Genomic DNA, 20,959 nt, shown 5'->3' with positions numbered 1-20,959 from the left:
CTATTCAGAAAACTGTTAGCTGACTGAGAAATAGAAAAGGATAGGTTTCCCGATTTTGTTATGCTATCATCTTGTTTCCCTTTGTTGACATAAAGGTAATATGAAAACAAACTGCTCTCTTCAGTGAGGTGTCAAGATGCAGAACCTTAGAAGAACATCTAAGAGACACCTCTTAGCAAAAGCATATGTCTCTAAAATGAAGGTATTTTAGTTTGGCGACTAGGTACAACAGTTTAACCTCCCCATGGCTGAAAGAGTTTTGTTACAGAGGTAATTTAATTTACATATCTCAAAAGCTACTCATTTATATTAGGACCAGTGTACCAGTTTTAAGTTTAAAAAGAAATATAATGGGATTATTTTTAAGTAAAGGGTATTTTTGAGTGTTTTGAGTAAATAAGCAGTATTGAAAAGAGGTACAACATGGAACTCAATGCACCTTGTCATCGAACAGAGTGTATCCTGGCAAACATAACAAGTTCTAATCCTTACAGCAGAAAACAACAAACCACATTATATATTTGTTCAATAGTCTCAGTGGGCTAAGAAACATGTACACTGCATAGTGGTTTAGTGGTGTGAAGTGCCTATTCATTACATGTGTAAGGTCATTTTGCATAATTACAGCAGTGTTTCAATACCAAAGAGCATCTGAACATTATTGTCCTTCAGTTACATTTCTATATGGCAACATTATATACAGTGGGCCATTTCAGAAGGATAATGTTCAATGCATCACAACTAGGAAACTCCAGGAATAATTCCAGGAATATAACAGTGAATTCAGATTAATTCTCGATTTGTGGAATGAGTTGAAATTAGGTAGAATTTATGTCCTCTACTAAATAATTTGAAAGGAACTGTACTTGCCCTGAGTTGACATTCCCATACTACAATTTAATCACTATATTAAGTCTAAGTCCTGACATATTCAGGCTGTTCTGAGTATAAATGGAGGATCAGGTTTCCAATTCATAGGTGTACTGTAGGAGATTTTAGGGTAGCAACACCAAGGTTGACCAGCAGGATTACCACCCATACATAATTGCCTCAAATATTCCAAACTTAAATATTAATTAAATTAACTTATTAAATGATTTACAGGTGGAATCAAAAATAGAAAACATATGTCTTAACAACTCAATTTATTTTCATATAGCAATTTCCCCTTTTTTTTCTTACCAGCAAAGCAAGATAGTTTTGATGGAGAGAAATACTTAGCAGCCATAACTAATGGTGAGAAATAGTACTGTACAGTATGGACTTTGATTTCAATTATTTTGGGCTCATGTTGCTGAATGTAACTGGGAAGCACATGCAGTAAGCTTCTTTACAGGGAAGCAGCTTGATCGGTAACTGGCTTTAATTCCTAGGGTCAGTGAGTATGTGTCCCAGCCATGCCTTCTTATAAAGTAAAGAGTCTGAAAGGGGACGGTAACACTCTTAGTGATCTCCCAAAGAAGAGAGCATGTTTCACCAAATTTAACTGGCAATACACACAGCCATGTAATAAGCTCTGACGCAGAAAAGGGAAATAGGTAGATGGTTTTCCATTTAGCTAAGTAAAGGTGGAACCTGTAGCTGCTAATTCCCAATGTTCTTAGTAAACCTCACAGCCATGCCATCTCTGAGTGTGCAGCTGTCATGAAAGGTAAATGACACTCTTGGTAATTCTTCGGCATATCTATGCTGAGGGATTAGTTGTCACTTAGTGGTGGCTTTTCATGGCTTCATTATGATTTTTCTAACTTTATGACTTACTGTATCAATATCAAAAACTGTAGAATGCTTAAGTACAAGGACATAAAACTGTATTTACCTATGGTTCATTTTCGTTTAAGTTGTTTTTTTTGTTTTAAAGTACAGGTATATTGTCTCACTGTCATTTTATTAAAAAGTCTGAAACGTTTTCTGCACAATATGTACTGTAATAAAGCATTATGCAATTTTGCCGATATTTACATTAACAGACATTCTGACATATGCACAAAAACATGTTTATGAATGTTGGCAGGAATGAAACCTTTCAAAACCTGAGGGCTACCTGTATTTTGAATGAAGAACTCAAAAATGCTAATAATCAAAGAACTTAAAATAATATTTAACGAAAAAAACAATAAAGAAATGAAGTACTTAAATACTTCAAAGGAAATAAACAGAAAAACAACTCAACATTGAAACAAAAAGGAAAAACATAATGAACAAAGAAATATGCTCAGCAGAGTAAATCAAATGAAAAGGAAAATCACAAAAGCAAGAATCAAATAACAAAAAGAGAAAAGGACCAAATATCAATGTCCGAAAAAAATCCAAAACTTGAAGTGGTAAAGGACAAAAGTATTATTCAAAGATAAAATATGCCAAACCAAAAGGTTAAAAGAACACGAAACCTTAAATAAAATTACACAACAACAGGATTCAAAAACACAACAACTAGGCATGCAAATGCCACAGGAACAGCTGAGGCAAGAAAGGAGCTCACATACTACTCTCAGGTAGCTGAGGCTCTGCAAGTTGTAATTGCAAATAAGTCTTCACCTGTGCAGATAATGAAAATGACTTTAAGGAAAGGGACTGGGGTGAAACCACAAACACATAATGGAATGAAAACTGGACAACAGTAAGGAAGTAGAGGCTAATAAAAAATACAAAGAAATTTACAAATTGGGTGTCAGGAATAGCAATTATCCTAAAAGTAATTGAAACAATGATCCTAATGTTAATGTGCAATGTTCTCATAAGGTATGTAGCAAGATGAATCAAGGGATGTAGCAAGAGTGTCAAAAACCAAAGAAGACAGAGAAACCAGAGACAATCAGTAGACAAAAATCACAGCTGCGGAACAGAAAGTAATTTGTCACCAGGCCTCTAACAATCACACTTACTAAAACTTAGTCTTAATTCTTTGTCACATCCACAAAATTGGACAACCAGGAAGTGTCCTATGCTGACATTTATACCGTTGCAATAATGATACCTCTCACCATACACTCCTACTCATCCTGCCAAGCAATATCATGATCATCCTGCATCACAAACCATAATGAAAATAAAATGGTGCCATAGGAATATGTATATCATATTTTTAACATCTTCAGAAACCTAAACCCTGTCCTATCCCTGACCTTGTTACTGCTCGCTTTGCCTTTCGTGCTGTGTTAGGTGAATCTAAAAGGCTTTTCCAACAAGACATTACTGCTTGGACTCTTAATTGTTTCATTCAATACAATTTTGCAACTTGCTTTTAGATAGTGAGCTCATGCTCTGCTGTCTCCCACTATATGAGTTCTGCCTTTGTCTTTGATTTTGGTTATAGTCTGTGCTGTCAGGAGCCATGTGCTCAAGCCAATATATACTGACGAGGAGTTTCAACAGATTGAAGGTTGTAAGAAAAAGAAAGAAATATAATTAGAAAGGCCAAACGGGGAAAATATGTATCCTAAAGCTATGGCTATTCATGGGTAGTGTTTGATGGCAACTGTAAATTTTTTTTCTTCATTTAATTTTCACACCCTGGAAATGTACATTTTCAAACAGTTTTAACTGAAATCCAGCATCTAATAAACATCTTCAGAAGCATGATTGGTTTAATGCTATTTTACATAAAAACACCACCCTTAATGGTCACTGTGAACAAACTCAGACAGAAATAGTGCCAATAAGCAGTGATAAAATCTGTTATTTCTAGTTTCTTTTTGTTGTCATAAATTTACTACAGAAACACAAAATTAAAAATGTTGCTGTGGGCGTATTTGCTAAGTTTTAACGCTTTTTGTTTCCATGTCTATAAAATTCTAAACTGAAAGGTGGATACAAATTAAAAATAGTTGAAGTTATATTGTAACTGTGCAATCTGTCCTCTCACAAAAAATTTGCTCTTAGGCATCTAAAACAGGTTGAACACTGAATATTGTATTTGCTCAAGAAACTTGTCTCTGTTATACTGTATATACTGTATGGAGGCAGCAAACATAGTATTTGGATTTGTCCTGCTTAGCATCCATATGACAAAAACATAAACCATGAAAAGAGGAAAAAAAAAAGTATGCACTGAATTGTTGGGCTCCTAATCCTGTCATCTGTATTATGGCACCCTGAAGGACTATATGCAAGAATGCTGTGGTCTTCTATAGGTTCTGATTAAAGTAAATATCAAGAAAGCAGTCATTAATGAGCCAAATGGCAGTATATTTTATTTTTTATAGAATATACTGAATGCATGAAGTCATGTGCATTCTACCATTAGATAGCCCAAAATAGGAACTACTGAAACTGCACACCATAACTAATGGCATACCATAAATGGCACTGCATTAACATTACCATTTAATGTTATATATGATACATTTCATAAATATTATGCTATATATTATAGATTGGTAAAGTAAATAAAAAGAGAAAAAAAAAACAAAAAAAAGACAAAAGGGAGCATTTTTAATAACTTGCCATTCCCTTCAATAGAATAGCACAACACAGCATAACATAAAATACTCTTTGCTAAAATAACATCCCATATTAAGCCATATCTGACAAAAGACATTAAGTTCACAAATATATAAATGTGCATTAAACATAATCATGAGATAAAAACTTCAATCATTAAATTTTAACAATTATAGCCTTATGCAAGCTTTTTATTTATCCTACCAGATCTTCTTTTTGCATAGCTTATATTAACTGCATACAAAGAAACACAGACATTATATATATATAAGTTCCTCAACTACCACTTTTCATATCTACTTTCTTTCTCCTAGACACCCCAACTTTTCCTTGAAACACCAATCTCAAAACTACAACTTGCTCATACATTTGTTATGAGACAAGGAACTTCCTATGCTAATGGGGTCACCTCTTTCAATGTATAAATCTCTACTCAAAAAACAAATTTTCTTTCAGTAGCGTCATAACTGGATGAAGAAGATCAAGGCAGAAGAACGGAGGTTGGTAATGTACTTTCCTATGGTATATTAATAACTTTAAATTATTCCTACTGTACATGATCCAGATCAAGCAATTTAAAAAATTGTATTTAACATTCTTTATCAGTTTTTACTGTTCGCTTAAGTGTGTCAACAAGAATAACCATTGAGTAATAAACATGGACTTCCACATGTACGGTACCTATAAATGAAGGTAAGTATACATAGAAGTATTTTTATCTTTCTCAGACATCTGACAAAGTAAAGGCACTGGTGAGCCTTTTTGACAACAGTTGAGATATGCTACATCTAGTTTTGGTCAATAGTAATGGGGGCTCTAAGAAATTTAAAGCTACTGATCCTTTCTACAGCATCTTCTCTTATACATATGGGGTATTGCCTACATCCCACATCCTCGACTCTGACATGCTAATTGATTTTGTTAACTTTAAGGCAGATATTTACTGTATTGTTACCAGTGTGTCTCAGCTTTGTTGGTGATCAATTCTATGACAGTGGCATTATCATCAATTTTAATTATGGAGTTTGAGCTGTGTTTGGCCATACAGCCATAGTTTAAAACGGAGAACAGCACAGGACTCAGAACTCTAGCTGTCCATGTTGAGAATCATTGTGATGGATACGATGTTGCCAGTCCACATATACTGAAGTTTGGTAGTGATGAAGTAGAAAAAATATTTTTATTAAAGATGGCACTACATTTCAAGGCTAGGAGCTTAGTGATCATTTTTGATGGAATGCCATCTTTAATGGCAAGCAAGAGTATATATTTACAGTTCTTTGAAACAGCAGTTTTCTGCATGAAGTGTGTGAAATATGGCACCCTCTGAGGTCCTCTGGTTTTGTGGTGATAAACAAATAGGAAATGGTCCAAACCATCTGGTTTATTACATTTAATGTGACCAAGCACCAGTTTTTCAACATATTTCATCACAATGAAAGTGAGTACCACTTTCTGTCCATGTTACAAGGAGTTTCCAACATATCATAAACTTGAAGGGGATTAAGCACGTCTGAAAATGGAACGATGAACTATTTGTTGTTTTATTTAAAAATGCCTGTTACGTGTATCTCTTGTATTAATTGCCAATTCTGAATATCTGATGATTTTTTTCTATGACAAACTAAAAATTCAGTGTCAGTTTTACTTTTGTGTACTGTCCATAACTGAAAATCAAGTAAGGTGACAACTGAGGTTGCTACACACAGAAAAGGTTGCAGGACCAGATGGAGTCAGTCCTTGAGTTCTTTAAGGCCTGTGCTGACCAACTTTGTGGTGTCCTCTGTAACCTGTTCAATCTGTCCCTAAGGCTTCAGAAAGTGCTGCTAGTGTGGAAAACATTCTGCATTGTTCCTATTCCAAAAAAGGCATGTGCCTCTTCACCTAATGACTACAGACAGGTGGCATTTATGTCGTACATCATGAAGACCTTTGAGAGGCTGGTCATAGACTATATGAGTCCTCTTGTGGTGGACTATCTGGATCCACTGCAGTCTCCTTATCAGACAAAGATTGGAGTGGATAATGCAATTATCTATCTGCTCCACAATGCTTATTGTCACATGGACAAAGCTGGCAACACTATGAGGATTCTGGGTTTTTTTTTTGTTTCTCTAATGCTTTCAATACCATTCAGCCATTCCTATTAAGGATTAAACTTGGAGATATGCAGGTGGGTGAGCCTATGGTGTCCTGGATAATGGACTATCTGTTGGGCAGATCACAGTTTCTGACACTCAGATGCTGTATTTCTAATACAGATCAGAGCAGCACCGGCACACCACAGACTATAAATATACCACCAGGTCATGTCACTTGCAGAAATACACAGATGAATTTGTACTTATGATAAAGGGGATGAGACAGAGTATAGGAGTCAGGTGGGGAATTTTATTTCTTGGTGCAAAGAGAATTGTCAGCAACTAAACATCATCAAAAAAAGAACTGGTTGTTGACTTTTGTCTCACCAAAGAGCCTCTATGTTTGGTCACTGCTCAAGGAGTGGATGTAAAGGTGGTTTAATCCTACAAGTACTCGAGAGTCCAAATTAATGATAGGTAGGACTGTTCTCAGAACACAGAGTAACTACATAAGAATGGGCAAAGCAGGCTCTTTTCCTTAGGTGACTGTTTTCATTTAACGTGGGAGGCGACATCCTTCATATCCTCAGTGATGACTATGCTGTGGTGTGCTGGACTGGCAACATCATTTCAAGAGAGGCCCACCAAATCAACAAACTAATTAAAAGGGTAACTCAGTTATAGGATGCACTCTGGACCGTCTGGAAATAGTAGTAAAAAAGAGAATAAAAACAAAGCTGACTGCCATTATGAACAAAGCTGCACATCTGTGAAGTGTCTTGAACATGGGAAAGGCGCTATATAAATAAAATGTATTATTATTATTATCCTCTCTCTGTGACACATAAACACTGTACTTTCCACCAAAGAATTATTTAGCAGAAGAGGGTCAAGAAACACTACTGGGGTCCCTTTACACCAAAAGCAATAAGTCTGTTTAATGTCTCACTGTGACTGTGACAGCCATGTCAGAATTTTTCTTTCTTTTTAATTGTCTTGCTTTATAGTCATTCTGATGTGTGTTCAGATCAAAGTGGGTATGCTGCACTCTGATGTCCAAAGATCATGTGAAAAGACAATTTACCCTCTGAGATTAATACAGTGTACCAAATACCAAAACAAAATGTATTTATTTATTTACTTACTTACTTATCTACCTATTTATGTATTTATTTATTTAAAGAGCTTCTGTAAAAAAGACAAATTTACCTCTGGGGACAAATAAAGTTCTGTCTATATCTATATATTAATATATGTACATCTAGATTTATATCTACTGTATATCTATTTATATCTACTTCTTAATTACATAGTTTTTTCATAATTTGTTATGTATAAATGGGCCAGAGGATACAGAATAAGAGGAAAAGGAAGGAAAAAAATGCAGGGGGGTGAGCAGAAAAAGATACATGTAGGCAGGCAGTTGGACTGGATACTCTACTCAATAGGTCCGACATGAAATATGTTTAGAAAGGCCCTGACATTAGTATGTTTTGGTTAGTCTGAGTGTATTTTTGTAACTTGTGTCTACAGTACCCCGACTCTTCTACTGATTTTATTATGTATAATGAACTTATTTCCTTTCACTTTGTCATCATTTGGGCTAAGCAGTGGTTCAAGAGTGAGCCTAAATATCATAGCTTTTGATAATTGCTATCACTCACTGAATTTGTGATAAGAGGCTTAGTAGCTCCCAACTGGCTCATTTCTATGGCATGAGAGGTAACATACTGATTGGTAACTGTTCTTACTCATACTTTGTTTTAGTTCAGTATCATATTCTACCCAGGTCTAAAGTATATGAAAACCACTTTATGTTGCACCATGAGACTCAATTAGCACATGCTACCAGGAAATGGCTTGCCAAGGTTAATCCCATTGTTCATTTTTATTACTGATCAATAATCACATAAATACACTATGATGCACATAAAGTCTTCACATTAGAAAGGATTATGCTGCTTGCTGAAAGATTTAATGGTAGTGTATTTAGAAGGAGATGATGAGACTGTATGCTTCTGAATTTAACGCTTGTTTTAAGCAACTGAATCATATTTTGTCAATTAATTTGTTTTGTAAATTGTCCACCACATTTACATTTGTTTAAATAAACTTGTATCTTGTCCCTTCAGACTAGAATACGTTCAGTGTTTTTATGTCTTCTTTTATAAAATTAATTTCACATTTTGATAGTTCTCTTAAGGTAAACTCCCAGTTACGCTACTGGTTAGATAGCCCAGAGACACTATAGAAACATCACTTTTTTTGAGATGCCGTAAATAAATGTAGGTGAGGCATTAAAAGTTTTGGATGAACACCCACCGTAAAATGCTAATACCGAGAAACACCTTAGACCCTCTGAGATCTCTGTAGAAATACTCTTGGAAACTATGAATGATTTTGTAAGAGGACAGAATTTTTCATATCTCTCCCTCAAAAATAAATTGGAAACCAAGAGAGTGACAGAGTTAATTAGCAAAATCACCAGAACAGATCAAGTATACACCAGGTGTCCAAATGAGGCACTTTACAGTGCAGGACAGGTTTTATAATCAGAATGTAACCTCTTGACAACAAAGGAAATAGAACAGCTCATCTCCAAATCATTATTACTGTGAACACAGAGAGAAAGCTAATAAGATCTTAGCCCAACAAATCCATAAGCAGAAAGTTTACAACGCAATAACAGAAATTTCCAACACAGATGGAAATAAAATCATTGACCATAAAAATATAACCCAAACATTTAGACAGCACTATAGGTCCTTATATTCTACTCAGTTTAAAGAAGATATCATGCAATCTAATTAGTTTTGTTGATGCATTACAAATAATACCACAGCTAGATACTCTTAGTTCAGAGGAACTGGACAATCCTGTGATTCTCAGAATTACTGAATGCTATCAACTCACTCCAAAGTGGGAAAGCAGCAGGCCCTGATGGCTTCCCAGTGGAATTTATATAAAAAAAAAAACTAAAATAAGTTAGCTTCACTATTACCAACATTTATAGAAGCTAGAGTCAACAAAACTGTACCTCAAACTTTTCGCCAAGGATTAATTACTGTCTTTCCAAAGAAAAATAAGGACTTGTTACAATGTGCATGAAACAGACAAATTTCACTTCCGAAAAATGATGTTAAGATACTCTCCAAAGTTCTAGCTGGAAGGATTAAGAAAGTCCTTCCTTCTGTAATATCAGAAGGCCAAACTGAATATTTTAAAGGCAGACATTTAGCTCCCATAAAATCTAACAAACCAGAAATCATATTATCTCTGGACACAGAAAAAGTATTTGACATGGTTGAATATGACTACCTATTCACCACAATGAACAGATTTGGGTTTGGCCCAAACATATGTGCATGGATAAAACAACTCTTTACCAGTCCAGAAGCCTCTGTTTGCATTAGCAACATTATTTCAAACTAAATCAAGCTAGAATGTGGTACTCGACAAAGATGCCCTCTATCACCATTGCTTTTTGTAATCACCATTGAGCCATTCGCTATTTACTTTCCAAATCAGAAATAAAGGGGATTACTGGAGAAGGACTTGAACAGAAAATATCACTATATGCAGATGACATGGTACTGTATATATCAGATCCACAAACCTCTGTACCAGTGGTCCTTAATGCACTAGCAGAGTTTCAAAAGACATTTGAATTTGAATAAAAGTTTCCTTTTTCCATTGAACTCTCTTGCACACAATATTAGATTGGACACTTTCCCATTTATTTTAGCATATCAATTTAAATATCTAGGGGTAAAAAACACAATTAAATATAAAGATCTTTTCAACAATTTTTTCCTATTAGCATGGAAAAATTAAAGAAGATATGAACAGATGGTCTACCCTCCATCTTACATTAGCAGGGAGAATCAACACTGTCAAGATTAACATCCTTCCTAAGCTTCTTTTTCTATTTCTAAGCATATCCATATACATTAACAAAGCGTTTAAGAAAACAGAGTCAATTATAATATAATTTGGAATTTGAAACATCCATGCATCCAAAGGGTGACTGTACAATGACCTAAAGCAGCAGGGGGCATGACACTACCTAACTTTCATTTTATTACTGGGCAGCAAATATATAAGCTATAAAGTCATGGAATTTGACAAAAATTGATGAATATACACAAGCCTGGTCTGCAATAGAAATATAATCTTGCAGTAATTCTTTATATGCTCTGCTCTGCAGACAAGCAAATACAAATAATCATCAATATACTAATGATCCAATTATCCATCAATTACTGAGAATATGGAAACCAATGCAGGAAGCACTTTAAGACAGAGAAACTTTTATCTGTTACACCTCTAACCTATACAAAAGTTTGGGATTAAAACACTTAGAGATTTGTATATAGATAATGTCTTTGCATCCTGTGAACAATTACGCTTCACATTTAACTTCAACACAATTTTTCCATTACTTTCAAATCAGAACACTTTGCTAAAAGGAACCTGCCCAATTTTCCTCACCTCCCGCCCAATTCTATTTTAGAAGAAATATTGATCAGACAACATCTTAATAATATAAGAAAATATTTTAAAGTTCCTTCCCTTCGAAGATCCCAGGGTACAGTGGGTAAAGGATCTTTCACTTAGCATCTCAGAAAATGAGTGGGAGGCAGCCATGCATAGAGTACAGTCTATCTCCATATGCACAAAGCATTCAATCATTCAACTTAAAATCTTTTGTTGAGCAAATTTATCTTGGTTAAAATTGTGCAAAAGGTATCCAGGCCAACCTGTGAACATTGCAATCTAGCTTCAGCCACACTAGGCCACATGTTTTGGGTTTGCACCAAACTAAAATCATTCTGGACAAAAATCTTTAAATGCCTATCCAACAGTCTTGGTGTCACAATCACTCTTAACAAATTAACAGCTATGTTTGGTGTACTCCCAGGTGGGATTAAAGTGGAGAAGGACAAATTGATTGTGATTGCCTTTACCACACTACTAGCACGTAGAATTATCTTGTTCAACTGGAATACTCCCAGCTCACCTGTTATAAATCAGTGGGTAGCTGATATTCTGTACTATTTGAAAGTGGAAAAAATTAAATTCTCACTTGGAGGATCTGTTCAAAACTTTTTAAAAATATGGTAGGATCTAATTAATAAAATTTTAGAATAAGTTTTTATAACGGGGCGAAGGACATTATCTCTTCTTTGTTGATTTTAAAGATGTGCTCTTGTTGGCTCTCCTCTCTTTCTCTCTCAAGTCGGGGTTGAATTCAGATTTGCTAAGTTTGACTCGATTGTGTATAATGTTAGTTTCTTTGTCGTAAAAGTAAGTCTTGATTGTATAGTTTGTTATTTTCTTCAAATAAAATCTATAACAAAATAAATAAATAAATGGTCACAACATAAGATAGCAATATATTTTTTCATATGACCAAGTGACTTTTCACAAGGAGCATTTACCATTTAACAAACAGAAACTTGTTCTGTGAGCTCATACCTTTGACAAATGTATCAGAAGACATTACTCTGATCTTTATTTATTCAGGACTGCTAAAGATTATGGGACTGGCACACAGCTCATTAAATTCTAATATCTGAGTTATAAGCACTGGTTGAAAAACTATGCTATACCTTTCCATTACTTAACTCCTGTCCATCCATTTACAGTATGTTTCGTATGACTTTTTATTTACTTGGTAACCAATCAACTATGTACATTCTGCTTCCCTAAACCAATTCTGTCACAAGTCTTGCAATCAACCATGCATACCTGATTATGTTGTGCCAGTGCGGAACTAAAAAGCTTGGAGTCAGGTATGAGAAGATCTTTACACTTCTTTTGAGTATGATTCAGTTTATCTTGATGACTATATTTCATAATAATGACTTTTAATCATTAGCTTGATGTTTCATATAGATGAAGTACATGCCATATGTACTTTTCATTTGCCAGCCCACACATTCATCTGAAGATGAATACTTCAACTGTTCTCAATATGTTGTACAATGCTAGCAAATATTACCAGAATATTAAACTATAGATCTACTACAAGGAGAAGAAGCCTCTATTGAGGTCTATATTTTAAATCAAATTTTAAAATGCTATAATTTTAGCAGTGACAATTAAAAACGTGCCTTTATAAGCCACGACATGCATAATTATACCAATATAAATAAATGTCTGTCAATACAAACAAGGGGAAAATCACAGTACTATATATATGAAATAAAAATCACAGTACTATATATATGAAATAACAAAAACAGATAAGATGCTTTCTTGGATTACCCATCTGATATGCAAACAGCTGCCCCATTGTTCTTGTTTAGTAAAGAATAATCCGGGCTGTGCAAGGCAAACAAGACTTCAGATTGTTAACACATGTACACTCCTTTATTAGTTAATTTTTTGTTAATGAGACTGCACTTGTCTAAGTTATAGTATACTGTGTATACCTGTATAGGACAATAGTAAATATGTAGAGTAGAATATTTAAATCTGTGATTCTTACTCAAAGCTCCGCCTGAGACTGAACTAGATTAGTTCCCAAATGAAAATGAATATTTTAACGGATACAATTTAATTTTACAAATAACAATTACACTATGCACTGAAGGTGGTAATAATGAGTGTAATGACGTTTGTATGAAAACATATCCTGGACTAATTTTGTTAATTTATTCTGCATATTGAATTTTGTTGCACAATACTATTATTATGTTTGTGACATAACTGCTGTGCCTTTTTGTTGTTGTTTTATCTGACATGTAACACCATTTTGAATAATAATTTAATTGACGCATCCATTATTAAATATATTTATCATGTTTGTTGCTGGTCTTGTGGTGGGGCTACTTCCATCGAAGCACCTCCAGCGTCACTACCCTGGTTCAATTCAAGACACTTTATGTATCTATTTATTTATTATTGTGCTTTTGTCTATATCTAGTTTTGTTTTCTGTTGATGGACTTGTTCCGTTCTCTGAACAACAGAATCATACTAAGGTAAAAACTGACTTATGATAACCTTTAGGAAAACATTTGCACAACTGGTTCTATTCATCATGGTACGATGGAGAAGAAAATACATTTCATTAATTACATACATTGCATTAATATGAAATCTAAACTTCTTTCTGGGAGCAAGAACTTGAATATCATGATAATGGCAATTTTCTACTTAAGATGTGACAATATTCTATTTTCTTTAAATAGATAAACAACATATTTAAACCTAAGGATAATGTATCATGTACTTTCATATTTCACTAATAAGAGGAGCCCAGAACAGTTTAGCCATATATGAAGTCCTAATTTGGCACATGCCATTTTAAATTAGTTTCCAACACTGAGCAGTAGCTCTAATGTCGTGCCTTAGTAGCCTGGGTACATTTCTATTATCATGATGCAAATCGTATTATCATTTTTAAGATTAGGCACCCAAAGGGGACATTAACATTAGGGACCTATAGGTAACCATGTTCCATCCCCACTAACTTTAAGGTTAGTATTTGTGGTTGGGGTAGACTAGTCTAATAATTTAAAATCCGAAAATTAACTAACCGGGGCAGTGGCACCACTGATTTGCGTCACAATAATAGAAAACTACTGTAGCCTGTTTGAAGAATAGCATTTTCTGGGTTTGGTGAGAAGTCCTTTAAGCAAAAAAGCTAATATAGTAGTACAGAGTTGGAGCATAAGATTATAAACTGAGGACTGAGAGCAAAGATCAGATTAGTGTGATGGGACCATGTTTTTTTCTTATTCCTACTTTAAAATCTATATCTGTTCTTACGCATGATGAGAAAAAGAACATCATATTGGTTGTATGGTTTCTTAGAAGGGATGCACGGAAACAAGCTGACTACAGAAACAAAACGGGTGAAGCTTTAAAGAATGTCTTTACAGAAAATGTATGAGAGTTCACGTTGTGGTTCAGTTATGAGAAAAACATAGTGTTCACAATAGGAGAATTATTCATTAATCTTAGTATGCTAATTCACTGGCTTGAAAGAGGAATCAGGAATTATGTATGTGCCCCAAGTTCAAAACCTAATCAACTCTCTGAATAAGCATGGCTGCATTGTTTCTTTGACAATCAGTGGCTTAGTGATCCTTGTCATCATCTCCCCATGGGCAGCAAAGGATGAAGCCTGTTTAATTATTAATAGTAACACCACTATCATTAGAAGATTAGGAGAAGACCCAACTGACCTAGTCATATTTATGAAAGGAAACATTTAGTGCTTGCTTTCTCTGTCAAATGAAGGAATCCTGAACTGCCCTTTAATGTCCGCAACAGTTAATTTCATGTATATGCCAGAAAGCAAATGATGCATACATTCAACCAGTCACTAGCACTAAGGCATACTTTGGACATATTTCAATTGTTTTGGAAGCACTAAGTGAATAGACATTTTCAAATTATGTTGAGCTGGAAAGTTTGCATTCATATTCACATGTTTCCCTTTTGGTATAGCATAACAATAATACAGTAATTTACTTGCCATAAACAAAATTTAACTAGTCAGGCTAAATGTTATCTACTGAATATCACCCATTATCAGACATACACAGTATAATGAGATTTGTAATTCCCTGGGGGTGCCAAGTTAAATTGTTCTTTCTCTTCATACATATTTAGATATTTTGAAGCACTACTAAAGTATAGAAGATACCTTCGTGCCTGCGTATGTGCACTCGTCCGCTACGTGACTCACCTTGTTATCACATAAGGTGCAAAGCAAATCACAAACGTGCCGATAAAGGTGCTGATTTTCTTTGTGGCTCTCTGTCTTCTTCTCTTCTGCTCTTCGAGGCATCGCTGCCTAACACTGGAAATGTAAATGAAAGCATTAAACGTACTACCCTGCACCTGTGGGACAATTTTAACTGGCATGCGTCTAGTCTGAGTAAGTAATGCAACACTCTATGGTTGGTTCGGCATTTAACAGTCATTATGGAAGTAGGGCTGGAATAGTTGGAATCTTTTGCACAGGCTTTAGGCGTTGCAGAAGCACTGGAATAAAGTGCTTGGGTTGTCTGGTGGTATATTTGGACACAATTAAATGTTATTATTTAGTGTGCTGGAGGTTTCTCTCTCTCGAGAGAGAGAGAGAGAGAGAGAGGGCGAAATTACTTTCTCTAAATATAGCTGTCAGAGTGGTGCTCAAAGAATGGTTAATCCAGTCACCGTGTCAAATCTTCTCAGAAAATGCATGATGTAAATTCATTAAGCGGGGTACCAGAAAACATTGCGGCTTATCTTCAATAGTCCCTTGGGCTAATTTCTTCTGTCAAGTTTTTTATTGTCGTTGAGTTATTTTTGCTGACCTTTTTATGCGAAGCGATCTTAGAATATTAGTTGCTGGGGAAATTATTTAAGAGCGGGTTACTTCAGTTTTCTGGATTACTTATTATCTTGTTTTGTTGTTTACAAATACTGTGACATATGAATATTAAACTTGTCAGGCATTTTACAAATTTACCTGAAACAAAAAAGTAATCAGCACACATTTTGCTTCCGTATATTTTTACGTTCAAATTCAAATACGTGTCTTGTGTACGTATGCGTTTCCTCCAAAATTACAAAAATAAACGCTCTTTTTTCACATTTTAGAGCACGCTCCCAGAAAGTGGCAGCGTATCCCGCATGTTCAGTACAAAAAGCAGGGGCCAACTCTGCATTTGATGACAGTCCATCGCAGCTCACGTAAACACATATTCTGAATAATAATATTAGACCAATATGGACTCTCCATCACCCACATACCATACGATTTCACAAAATGGGTGTACACGGGTATGCCAATTGACAGTGACCGCCCAGAAACGAATCCATTTCCTGCCACAGGACGTTCGCAGCTGAGCACTGTGCCACTTAGTCGCTTTCTTTTAACTTTAGATATCCATCCATTTTGTAGATTCACTTAATACAGCCCTGGGTCGAAGGGAACCACAAATGTGCTCGTGGAAGAAACTAGACCTGAACGGGACGCCTTCGCAGTGCACACTGACAGAAATACCTCGATTCAGTCTTACTGGACAAATTTCGATCATTCGATTCATCCAACATGCATGTCTTTTTGATATGCCAGGGAAAGTAAGTGGCCACGTTTAAATTCGAAAAATCATAACACCTACATAATAATATATGCTACCGTTTATAACTGTGGTAAAGAGCGTAATAGTACAATGTATATCACTGAATCTTTAGGCAAATCAGATTAATTACTGCATCAGCGTATGTATGAAAACAACAGTACCACTAGTGAGAATATATAATGAGCATACAATGATGAAACACCTCGAGATGCTTCTTCTTAAACCAAACCACCGCCCCCTCTTCACCCGCCTCTTCACAGGAAACCCGTTTCAAGTCAAAACCTTTGCAGACAGTTTCCCAGAAATTCTCTTCTTCTTCTTGTCGCCGTATCCTGCATTTTTGTGCTTCTTCACATTCTTGTGCATAGTTGAAACTTCAGCTAAATGTTTAGCGCATGTTCACATGTCACTTTTAATGGCCAAGGCACACTAAATAGTACACTAACTCTGGCTATGAACCTAATGGTTGCCATAAAAACTATCTAAACACCTATTTTGCCTACACTGTAAAAAATTCCCAGGACGCGGTATTGTCTACTGAATCTCTTTTCGTACAACACGAGAAACTGTATAAAGTGAGACATAAAGCAAGAGGGAAATTTTAATGCATCAATTGTAAAAATGTAAATCGTTGATAATGGAATATATCTACTTACTGTTCATTTTCACGTAAGTACAGTATTTCAAATAATTAACGTCTAAAAGGTGCTTAATGCATTTTGATTACCGCTTATATGATAAAAGCTCGCGGGGACCTATAAATAGAAAACCAAACTGAGTTACACACGCACCATCACTCGCCTTAGGGCAATCTGGAATGACAAATCGAAATGCCGGGGGAAGCTAGATTCTCCAGAGAAAATCCACGTGAATTGGAGGAGAAGATACCGGCTTCACACAAAGTCTATTCTGTCCAAGAGCTGAGGAGAAGCGCGATAGTTGTGAGACGACAATTGCTTGTTTGCACCATTGTGTCGCCCGCACAGTAGGAAATGGACCAAATAAAAAAAATGAATCCTTAAATTTACCGAGAATTGTTGTCAGCAATCGGGTTGCTTTAATATACAGTTTCCCGTCTACAGTGTAAAAGTAAAACTTAATACAATCACTAAAAATCTACTGTATCTACAGGTCAGGGGGCGCAGAACTTTGCAAAACGTGCTTTAGAACGTAATGAAGTTTATATGTTCTGTATGGGACAATAAAGAGGCAATGGGGAGTTAAGGTCAGCACCGCATACCTGTGATAAGTATAGGGTCTGAAAAATGTTTGTTGCACGTAACGTAAAGCAACTTCCATGTGCGTGGGTACACATTAGGAAACTATGGAGTCCATGACGCTCCTAAACATTACAAAGGAGAAATGTCCGGTTAGTCTTCTGAATGTCTGTATTTTCCTGGAGAAAATATAAGTACTGCCCGTTTATCTTAAATAATAATACAACTTTTGTATATGGTACAGTATATGATTTACTATCGGGATAGTACACTTATACCCTGCAGTTATCCAGTAAAAAGACAAGCAAAGTTTCATTAATCTTCCCGTTCTTATCCGAAAAAGAAATACAAAGTGCACAGTCTGATTTATGCTTATACAGTGTAAATATATACAGACACACATACACACACACACACACACACACACATATATGAATAAGTAACAAATGAACGAATATGTGAATAAACAACAAGTGAAGTAATAAACAGAAATCTTACCTTGGGTGAATGTCCACTAGTAGTACCAGTGTCTGCATTGTGATAACGTCTATCCTCTTACAGTGAAACCGTGCCACCTTTAGCACTTTTAAGTAAGTAAAACATAAAACTATCAAAGATAGAAGAAACGTGAAGACATGGAAAACCACAGTAAAAATCATAAACTGGGTCCGGTTGTGACTCGCCCTCCCGTTGCAAAGAGTACACGATGCATACAACTGATGGTATCCTACCCACGAGAGACACACTGCCACTGTGGAGAAGGACAGCGAGTGGACCCACGTGTAGCCCAGCATTATGACAGCGTCCTTGTGGCGCATTTTGGAATGATAATTTAACGGGAAAACCACAGCGATCCACCTATCAATGCTCAAAGCTGCCATGCTCAGCATGGAGTTAGTAGTGAGGAATGTCTCCAAAAACCCGAGGGTCTGGCAGAATCCTTTACCTCCAGGGTGCTGCTTGTTTATAATCCCTACCAAAGTCAACGGCATGTTCAGAACAGTCATCAACAAGTTGCAGAAGGTCAGGTTGAGGATAAACAAACCCGGGACTTGCTTCCGGATCTCGGCGTTGTACAAAAAACAAATCAGCACCACCACATTGGACAGCAACGCAACTAAAATAATCGCAACTATTAGGAAACAGACAATTACCTCCACTGTGTCCATGGTGTGCCCACTCACAAATCCGTATTTGCGGTATTTGCACACAACCACCGGCAATGCCAGAATAACATGGTGTTAAGTATATTTAAATCCCCAAATCGTTCCGCGGTAGCCCTTGGTTTTTCCTGAAGAGAGCTGCAGATTCGCTTCTTTCCACGTCACTGCCTTCAGCTTTGTGTACAAAGCACTAGTGATGTCCATCAGGCTGTGAGAGTCTAAAATAAGCATCAGGACTGAACCACTATCTTCAAAGATCCGTTATATTCAGTCGAAAGCATCATCAATATGCTATAAAGCTTTGCATTAACACTTCTCAACTTTTAAGAGCTTAATGAGCACAGTATGTCTCCTAAAAAAGAAAAAAAAGCACCTTTAACATCCCGTCTTGTGTCTGCTTTTCAGAGCTCTTTGTTCTACTCTTCTTCGATGTAGCACATTTAAATACTGCCGTTTCTAAGAAAATGGATTAAAATAACACCCTACGATCTATTTGCTGCAGGCGGCATTTTTTTTTTCTAAAAGCCATCCTTACTTCGCAAAACCAATGCTGTAAAGCACATGAATAATTATTTCTGTAATATTGTTTTCTGTTGCTTTTTAAAATTAAACTTGCTATACAATTGTGTATGTAGTATCTTGACAATTAGAAATTATTTGAGAATGTCTAGTTTAAATATATTTAATATCTAGAACCTTTTAAGTGTACATAAATATATGTTACTTTTAAAGCCATCTATAATTGATGCACAGTGAAAAATATACTTAACAGGCAATATTAAAAGAACACTTGAACCCTATTACCAATGGTTTGAATTGATATATTAGATAAACAGTTGTATGTATCTCTCATATATATACATATACATATATATATATATATATATATATATATATATATATATATATATATATATATATATATATATACACACATACACACACACACGCACACGCACACACACACAGAAAGTGTGTGTTTGTATAACAGACAAGTGGGGTATTACCAAAACAATTTTAAAACTCCCCTGTCTTTCCACTATATAGCAATTTAAAGAAGATTATGACTGATTTGTGCTCAAAATAAGTCAACATTTGTGCATTCACTATTACACACCAATGAGTATTCAGGTCGCAGTCAGTGAACCATAGGCTATTTTGTGCAGTAAATGTGCAGAGTGCAAATATTAAAAAATGTTGAACAGACACGAGTCTGTGGTAGAGCTTAATGCATCTTTAAAGAAATACACAAAGATTAATCATATTGTTCTATAGACCAGAAATTCAAATATTGACTATAGAATAGCTCTTAATAAGACATATAATTTGTATGAATGATATTATAGGCTTGCCTTTTATTGAGTTTGTGTATCAACTACTGTTCATCTTATTCAAGCATCTACATGTAAATAATCTAATAAAGTTTATTTCTGGCAATTAAAATACAATACAGTAATTTTGTAAAATAATTGTTAGTAGACTGGTTTTAATATTTGTTAGATAAAACATTCTTTTTCTTTAGTCTGTTTAGAATTTGTTAATGTAGGAACTGTTTTTTTTACTTATTATAAAATATATTTCCATTATGGCAGGAAGTTTTAATGTTCTCAAGCTCGACTAACCCAATTCTAGGGTGTGAAGGACTGTAAGGTATCCCAGCAGCAAAGGACACAAGGCAGGAAACAGCTCCATTTGCTTTAAAATGGATATTCATCCTGATTTTTATTTTTTAACCCTATGTATGGAACACAACCTTCCTAAAGTCAAAATTAAGTCCTGTCATGTTATTGTTATAGTATTTACTGAATCATGCAAATAATGTCACATACAATAAAAATAAAAAATAATTCTTCACATGCAACCTGATTAGTTAGGTTACCTTATAACATGTGATCTCATCAAGACATAATAACAACTGTTTCAATTAACATACATATTGTATATTCTAATGTGTTGTTATTATTTTTTT

General features: G+C 35.2%; 1 protein-coding gene across 1 annotated transcript in view; it reads right to left on the bottom strand.

Annotated features, from left to right (window-relative positions):
- Positions 1 to 19,144, bottom strand: part of gpr26 (G protein-coupled receptor 26) — a 39,116-nt gene extending 19,972 nt beyond the window's left edge. Inside the window, exons 1-2 of the mRNA XM_028792579.2 lie at positions 18,326 to 19,144; positions 15,227 to 15,340 (exon numbers count right to left, since the gene is read on the bottom strand). Coding sequence (XP_028648412.1) covers positions 15,227 to 15,340; positions 18,326 to 18,996 — 785 coding nt within the window. The 5' untranslated portion in view covers positions 18,997 to 19,144. The remainder of the gene's footprint in view (positions 1 to 15,226; positions 15,341 to 18,325) is intronic.
- Between the last annotated feature and the right edge of the window lie 1,815 nt (positions 19,145 to 20,959).

This window comes from Erpetoichthys calabaricus, chromosome 2 (genome assembly GCF_900747795.2).
Source record: "Erpetoichthys calabaricus chromosome 2, fErpCal1.3, whole genome shotgun sequence".
Taxonomy (NCBI): domain Eukaryota; kingdom Metazoa; phylum Chordata; class Cladistia; order Polypteriformes; family Polypteridae; genus Erpetoichthys; species Erpetoichthys calabaricus.
Note: the sequence above shows the minus strand (reverse complement) of the source record. Positions and strands in the feature narration are given on the sequence as shown.